The sequence below is a fragment of the Oncorhynchus keta genome, chromosome 10, assembly GCF_023373465.1.
Source record: "Oncorhynchus keta strain PuntledgeMale-10-30-2019 chromosome 10, Oket_V2, whole genome shotgun sequence".
Lineage (NCBI taxonomy): Eukaryota > Metazoa > Chordata > Actinopteri > Salmoniformes > Salmonidae > Oncorhynchus > Oncorhynchus keta.
In genome coordinates this window covers 33,268,923-33,277,740 of record NC_068430.1, presented here as the reverse complement: position 1 = coordinate 33,277,740, position 8,818 = coordinate 33,268,923, and the positions used below count along the sequence as shown (strand labels likewise).

At 41.1% G+C, this 8,818-nt stretch overlaps 1 protein-coding gene across 1 annotated transcript in view; it reads left to right on the top strand.

Annotated features, from left to right (window-relative positions):
• The first annotated feature begins 1,137 nt into the window (after positions 1-1,137).
• The window catches only part of LOC118388530 (dual serine/threonine and tyrosine protein kinase), a 45,878-nt gene continuing 38,197 nt past the window's right edge, over positions 1,138-8,818 (top strand). Inside the window, exons 1-3 of the mRNA XM_052526883.1 lie at positions 1,138-1,338; positions 1,983-2,199; positions 6,870-7,279. Coding sequence (XP_052382843.1) covers positions 1,303-1,338; positions 1,983-2,199; positions 6,870-7,279 — 663 coding nt within the window. The 5' untranslated portion in view covers positions 1,138-1,302. The remainder of the gene's footprint in view (positions 1,339-1,982; positions 2,200-6,869; positions 7,280-8,818) is intronic.

The window sequence follows — 8,818 nt, the reverse complement described above, 5'->3', positions numbered from 1 at the left end:
AACACAATTTGACCCAACCAAGTCATGGGAAAACGAAAAGATAATTATTTGACATATTGCAAAGAATTAACAAAAAAAACAGAGCAAATGTTAATGCTATTTGGCCCTAAACAGGGAGTACACAGTGGCAGAATACCTGACCATTGTGACTGACCCAAAAGTTTAGTAAAGCTTTGACTATGCACAGACTCAGTGAGCATATCCTTGTTATTGACAGGGGCCGCTGTAGGCAGACCTGGTTCTCAAGAGAAGACTATGTGCACACTGCCCACAAAATGAGGTTGAAACTGAAACTGAACTTCCTAACCTCATGCCAAATGTATGACCATATTAGAGAGACATATTTCCCTCAGATTACATAGACCCACAAAGAATTAGAAAACAAATTTGATAAATGCCCATATCTATTGGGTGAAATACCACAGTGTGCCATCACAGTAGCAAGATATGTGACCCGTTGCCACAATAAAAGGGCAACCAGTGAAGAACAATCCCCATTGTAAATACCAGCCATATGTATATTTTCCTTTTTGTACTTTAACTATTTGCACATTGTTACATTATATATTTTTGCCTTTATTTAACTAGGCAAGTCAGTTAAGAACAAATTCTTATTTTCAATGACAGCCTAGGAACAGTGGGTTAACTGCCTGTTCAGGGGAAGAATGATAGATTTGTACCTTGTCAGCTCGGGGATTTGAACTTGCAACCTTTCGGTTGCTAGTCCAATACGAGGCTACCCGGCCGCCCCAATATAGCCATATTTGAAATGTCTCTATTCCTTTGGCACGTTTGTTAGTGTAATGTTCACTGTTAATTTTGTATTGTTCTTTTCACTTGTGTTTATTATCTATTTCGCTTGCTTTGGCAATGTAAATATATTTCCCATGTCAATAAAGCCCTGAATTAATAGGGATTTCAATGGCCAATGAATGGTCACGTTGTCGTGCTGCGTCACGCAATCCCTTCCAGAAATCAGGGATTGAGTCGAGAAACCTGCCTATTTTCCTCGTAATGTCACAATTTCAAAGCAATGCGAGAACAAGTTAGTTATCTTACATAATATGTGTAATGCCTTGTGTCTTATTCCAGTAATTTATGCAAATGTTGTATTTTTGAGCTCGCACCCAATTGACTCCCATTCACTCCTTGAAGATGTGCGCGCCTTGTCCCAGAATGCCCAGAATGCACCGCGCGGGCGTTAATACCAATCGAATGGAGTTTACAATTTATTTTCTTAAAAGTATCTCTGGTTAGACATCAAATTAGCAGGATCTCGGTAGATAGCACCAGTTAAAAAAAATGCTCGAGGGAGCTCACGTAATGACGTCGGTTGGGGTAATGTGGCAATTGTTTTAAAACAGATTAGCATGGAATACGATGCCTGGTTTGCTGGCTAGGACAGGAAGGTAAATTAAGCTACGGAGCTAGCTAGCGTAGTTGGCCATCTCAATTCACTAACTTTGAGACCCTGCAAGGTAGTTAGGGCTAGAAACAGTGTACATCTAATGTTAGCTAAGCCAGTCGTTTGTTCAATTATTTTGGAGGACATTGGCTATCAAGATATCTTCCGTTCAAAGTGAGTTTGTTTATTTGTGCACTTTGATGCAGTGATTCGCTAGTTACCCACGGCAGTAAATTAACGATACCCGCGACTGCGGTTTCGCCTGCAAAACCGTGCGTTTAAATCACTGTGGTTTTTTTTGGACTGATTGTCTGTCATTCATGGCCCGGGGCACTCCCTAGGTTTTTTTCCTCTGCTAGAGGTGGTTAATCAAACATTTGGGATGCTGATGAAAGTAGTTGAACAATACTGGAAATCCAAATAAGTGAGACGATCACTCCCTGCACCCTTGTCCAGTAGTTAACTTTCAATGGCAATTAGACTGGGACCCATATGTCTACTATATTCGGTTCATAGGGTGGTAACGTTACGTTAGTATTAAAGAGAAGAACGTTCTCCCATTTGTGTCTCGTTGCAGACTCGAATTGCCATGGAGGGGATCGGTGGCGGAAATTTGCAGAAAGTAACTCCTTTAGCTCGAGAATTAACCCGGATCTTGAACGGCTACAATAAACACTCCATACAACTAAAAAATAATCTGAAAGAGACCAACGCATTTTTTCGGGAAATAAAACAGAACTACAGTAATGCCTGCGCATCGGCCGCCAGCTCCGAGGCAGCTGCTCTGGAGGCAGGTAAGATGTGCAGCTCTTCGGATTTGTTACCAATATAATTAACCATGGCATCATCACAACATAATGTAGAGTAAAACTCCCACATTTCTCAGAATACATCGTGCTTCGCTAAACATGGGTAGGGTTAGGCCTTATTGAATGTCTCACACACAGTTCTTGAGGTTACATTTATCCATGGCGGCTTCATGCAGCTACAGTACTTATATGCCTGTCATTGAATGACCCTGTGATTATTTTACATTCTACAGTAATTATCATTTTGTTGTCTTACATTTGGATCACAATCAGTGATCCTTTGGGAAAGGAAGTAAATTATACAAATGATAAAGAATATGATAAACACATTTTATTAACATGTAGGCCTATCCTGACTAGCATTTGAGAAACTTATATTCAGAAAAAAAAGTATGCATTTACTACTTTGGATATGAGTGTGCTAAATTACCAAAAATCTCACACTAAAAAAAATACAGATTTTGCCTTTGTTGAGTGACCACTCAACTAACTCTTGAATTGTACATTTAACATTTTTTTGTAATTGTAATATGATTGTTTCTTCCAGCATAAAGCCCATCGACAAGCCCCGTAAACATATCTGACCACAAACACAGGAACGTCTGTCACTCTATATTAGCCATAGTTTGAATGGAAACTCTTCTGATTGTGGTCATTCTAGGAGGATTGGAAACGGCACAGCAGAATTGATACACATCCCATAATGTTCTAATTGGGAATGTGTGCAAGTTCTGCTTAGGTAGGGCATTTCCTACAGGGCACACAGGGTTCTGACCTGTACTCAATCTATATACAGTGGTGGGATGACAAAACAGGTGGATAACTATTATTTGGGCGGCAGGGTAGCCTAGTGGTTAAAGCGTTGGACTAGTAACCGAAAGGTTGCAAGTTCGAATCCCCGAGCTGACAAGGTTGTTCGGCCCCTGTTGTTCGGCCCCTGAACAGGCAGTTAACCCACTAGGCCGTCATTGAAAATAAGAATTTGTTCTTAACTGACTTGCCTACTCAAATAAAGGTAAAATAAAAATAAGCTGAACTGTCTTCTGAATGGGTGATGAGGTAGGCTTAAATGTCTTGTTTCCCCTCTGGGGAAAAAACAAGATTGTTCTCTCCCGGAAAGAGATTTCCTTGCCAACACGTCGACTGTAGAAAATGCATTAAATAGGATTTTAGAGGGAAAGAATGAAGAGATTAGGACAAGTAAGTCTTTCTCAACAATAGGACATAAAGTGCCACAAATATGCAGAGATTCCCACTTAAGGAACTGAGGCTAAAAGGAAACATGTACTGGTGGTGATAAACATAGAAGTAGTCACTAAACTAGTTGATTTGGGATTGCCTGACCTCAAAGTAAGTGGGCTGATGAGCAGGGTGTGGGTGTGACTCTCACGTTCCTGTTTAGGAGATTAGTTCTTTTGAGCCAAGGTATACTGGTGGTGGTGAGGAGGAGGAGATTACCAAGTCCGGAAGCCACTTCACCATTCATTTTCTGGATTTGGGTTCACTCAAACATTGTTTGAAACTTTGTTTTACTATTGACAGGTGCAACTGATTTTGGGATTGTATATCGATTCGCTGTCCATAAATGTGTCAACTGATGTATTAGTTTGTCTCTGAATTGTTTAATCAAACTTTTTGCTGCCAGCTCCTGATATCAGGGCATAAAAACTACAATCTGTGTCCTGAATTATCCTAGTGTGCATGTGCGCCCAGCTGTATCCAGACCCAAGATTTTCCCTGGCTGAACTAGCTGGCTAGCTGAACTATGCTAGTTTTTGTCCTCATTGCCAAACTTCATAAACATTGCACCCTCAACTTCAATACTCCTTTCCTAGTTATACAATCATCGAACAAAGACATGTACTGGAAAGAAACTTAAATTATTTATTTTGTTGAAAAGTCATGACTGGTTTGAGCTATCATTGCTACTTAACACAGATCTAAGTTCAGTTTTGAGATCCAGCGCCGTCATTGGCGTAGGTTTTGCTGAACGTTTCTTACTGGTCTTGAAAATGTGACAGCTTCTCCCTGCATGGTTCAATGGGATATGTAGTGATTTTGCCAACACTGCCAGATATGTACAGTATTGTACTCTTCTCCTTTTTTAAACTCTTTGTTGATTTAAATCAGACTTTATTAGTATAATGAGTTATCCAGGAATGTCAAGTTAATTGACTTGAGAAAATAGCAACTCCACATAATGTCAATGGCTACAATTAATGGCTAAATTACTTCCGGACACAAAGGCTCTACTGAGCTCCTCCTCACCACTGTATACGGCTGTCATTTAAGCCCAACCTCCTGTCCCAAAGGGATTTCAGTCTACGAAAGCTGAGCTACGGAGCTCTGTTTGTGTTGCATTCCAAAAATTGTTGCGCTAAAGTTTGTAGAACTATGTAAAGAGCTACTCTGTAGAGCAGGGATGGGCAAATTTTAATGGGGGTGTGGGACAGAAAAAAAATCTGTATTCATCATGTGAGCAGAATATTTTAACAACCCCCTCTTGACAGCAGAGAGAGAATATGTTTTGAAGTTAATTTCCTGAAAGTCTATACATTTTGCTATTGGGCATAGAGAGAATGTTGCAATTTTAAAGCATGTTTGCTGCAATTCTACACATTCTGTCATGGGGCGGAGAGAAATGTTTGCAGTTTGGAATATGATATCTGAGTGAGAGTCACTAACATAATTGATGGGGGCCCCCGATTGGTAATTTGACAATGATTACTATAGGTTTAGATAGTTTAGCCAGCTAACTTATCTAAATAATTATCTAAATAATGTTAGCAGACATGGGCTAATTGACTGCCCAAAATTAGGAGGACCTCTAGTTGTCCATTTTTAAGGCAGCGGTTCTCAACTGGTGGAATTATTGACATAAAAAGGTGGGACTGTTGTTCCCCTGTCATACAATTGGTACATTTACTATCCAATATAGCATTAAAAGTAGTTTTTTGCATTGGATTTTGGCAACATAAAATCACGATGTGAATTGGATCATGACCTGGTTCAATTTGGGTACTGAGGTAAAACCAGTTGAAAACCACAGCTTTAAGGTGTGTTTGGGCTTAGTATCTCCACTAGTACACACACACTTGCATCTACATTTCCAATAATGTTTTTCAACATTCTCTTTCTTTCAATCTAGTGCATCTAGAATGTCAAATTTCATGGGAAAAGCCAATCTAACCATACCCTTCCCATCAAGTGGGCCTATACAATATGTATGTATCTTTGTCAAACCTTCATAGTAAAGGCTAACAACAAACCACAGTGGTTGTCATGCTAGATGACATGCTTCAAGCTCTAGTAATAGTTTTTTTGACATTTTTAAAGTGAAAAATCGGAGTCTGTTATTGTGGAATTGCCCTGTAGACAGTACATTAGGTATCTTTTTTAAAATGCATTTCCTGTGGTTCAATCATTCATTGGATTGTTTCTGCATCTATAATGTTTTAGGTCAAACACTAGGCAGGGTAATACCAGATTAACAGTTGTAGAACAACAGGATGGTGATAGAGGGAGAAAAGAAGGGGTGGGGAGGGAGAAAGGAGTGGTATTCCATTTCTGGCCTCTGTTCTTCGTCTCTTGTTTAACTGAAATAGACAATGACTCAGCATCATGGAGGATTATGACCACTTCCTGTGATGAGCCAGGATGAATTGTTTGTTGTTAATATGGGTTGCCACGGAGATGGGTCAGGAGATACCAGATGAGTCTGAGGGGCTTTGAAGTAAACACAATAGATTATCCCTCAGGCCTTTCATATGCCAGAAGTGCAGACAGAGGGATGCCAGACACCAGTTCACAACAGGTCCAGTTAAAGCTGAAGCAAGTTATTTCTGTATTGTAAGCCAATCATTGGAATTTGCTCAAAGATAAAGTGGATTGTTTGTTGGTGTTATATAACATTACATTGTATTATCAACATATGCAGATTGTTTCTATGTCTAATACCTGAAGAATAAAGGTTCCTTCCTTACCTTTCAGAAGGGAGAGGCACAATGACCCAAGCCCCCCCTGGCCCCCAGCACTATTCCCTTCTATACATCAAATCAAACTTTATTTGTCACATGCCCGAATAAGTATAGACCTTACTGTGAAATGCTTACTTAGAAGCCCTTAACCAACAATGCAGTTGAAGAAATGGTTAAGAAAATATTTACCAAATAAACTAAAGTAAAAAGTAACACAATAAAATAACGAGGCTATATACAGGGGGTACCGGTACCGAGTCAGTGTACATGTTAGTTGAGGCAATTTGTACATGTTGGTAAGGGTGAAGTGACTGCATCGATGATAGTTAGCAGCAGTGTAAAAAAACAATTGGGGGGGGCGCAATGTAAATAGTCTGGTGGCCATTTGATTAATTGTTCAGCATTCTTATGGCTTGGGAGTAGAAGCTGTTAAGGAGCCTTTTTGATCCTGGACTTTCTGTGCGATAGCAGATGACTTGGGTGACTGGAGTCTTTGACAATTTAATGGGTTTTCCTCTGACGCCGCCTATTACATAGGTCCTGGATGGCAGGAAGCTTGGCCCCAGTGATGTACTGGGATGTACGCACTACCCTCTGTAGCGTCTTATGGTCAGATGCTGAGCAGTTGCTGTACCAGGCGGTGTTGTACCTTCTACATGTTGTACCTTCTCCTCCCAGGTCAGCTGAGCTACATCTTTTTCCCCCGGCATGAAGAGGAGTTCCTGCACAGCAGCGTGGGCAGCGCCCCCTACATCCTGGTTCTTGGCCAGGACTGTGCCGCACGCTACCAGCTGCTCAACTGCCTGCTGGGGGAGCGGCTCCTGCCCCTAGGTCCCGTGGCGGGCGAGGCCTGCAATGGCGTTCATGGCACTGCCTGCAAGAGGAGGAAGCTGTGCTTCACCCACGGGCGCCAGACGCGGCTCAGCCTGGCACTGCCCGGCCAGTATGAGCTGGTGCACCAGCTGGCGGCCCACTGTGGGCGCTGGGATACGGTGCCCAGAGAGGATCTGGAGATCCAGGAGGAATGTGAGGACCCCGCCCACAGACTAGCCGAGCTGGAGATCACCCTGCACCACCCTCTGCTACAGGTACACCAGGGTTTCCGTTATCCTTAATTGCTTCTGATAATTGTTTCTGCTGGTGTGAAATGTCTTTAACAGTTTTGATTAGTGATGCACCGATATTACATTTTTGACCGAAACCGATATTTTCCTTGTCGCAAAAAACAATTGCTGATATAAAACATTTTAATGGACTTTTAAGCATTCTTGTACAGTTGAATAGTTAACACACACACATGGACGCAGAGGTCTAAGGCACTGCATCTCAGTGCAAGAGGCATCAATACAGTCCCTGGTTCGAATCCAGGCTGCATCACATCCGGCCGTGATTGGGAGTCCCATAGGGCGGCGCACAATTGGCTCAGCGTCGTCTGGGGTAGGCCGCCATTGTGAATAAGAATTTGTTCTTAACTGACTTGCCTAGTTAAATAAAGGTTACACACACACACCACGCTGACCAACACATTATTTTGTTGCCATTTACATATGTCCCCATTACCAGTAAAACATAATCAAAACATTTCTTTCACTTATTTGCTGTGCTGTTTCGTTGTTCAGTTTGTCTCATTCAGGATTTCTACGGAACGCCATTTGGGTCTTTGCATGTCAAAAAAGATGCATCAAATAACACTGTTTGACGAGTCAAATAAGCTCGCTTATCTGAATATGACTGCACGTCACAATTTAATGCGTTCATACATTCATACTTTTACGTAGTTGTTACAATTTTATTACAAATTGATTACACTATCACTTGAATTTCATGTCACAACGATTCATTGATACATATGCTATGATGCTGGTAGTTGTCTCGCGCACCTACAGTGCTGGTTATTTTAAAAAAGCTAGCTAGCTGATGGATGCAAACAATGTTCTTCCACAAAAACATGGCAAAACGAAAATCTGTTTCAGTAGCTATAGTTGGCTAGCTAACTTAATAGCTATGTGTCATCTAAAATAACCCTAATTTATAAGACAGTTCTTATTTGATTAACGGTGGTCGGACCCATCCGTGAAGCTAGCCACAATATGGATTAGCCACAATGGAGAACTTTGTGGTTAGCCTTCAAAATAAAAGTATGTAATTGACAGTGACGCAAATAGTATAATTATGCCATAATTGAATAGATCATGCTAAACGAGGTTGGAATGTTATATAAAATCAACAAAAGACAATTTGACAATCTGACGTAACACTGGATGTATTATACTTTAGAATTGCATTGTGGGCATACTTATTTCACTGTGCAGTCTTGCCTGTGGATTGTGGATCAATGACATGGGGTATCAGTCTACTCCGTGACACCCAGAGAACATTACTGTCGTAGCTCTTATTGCGGGACTCTGAAACAACTGTGAATTGAGCCACATTTATTGTTAACCTATGTGTATTGAACACTATTCCTGATAACTCTGAGGAGGATGTTGGGGGTGTGTGTGTGTGTGTGTGTGTGTCTTGCATATTGAGTAGACTGATACCCCGTTTCATTGATCCCCAATCCTTAAGTAAAGATGTACAGTGCAATATGAATGTCAATACACACCATAGGCTGACTGGGGAGGTGA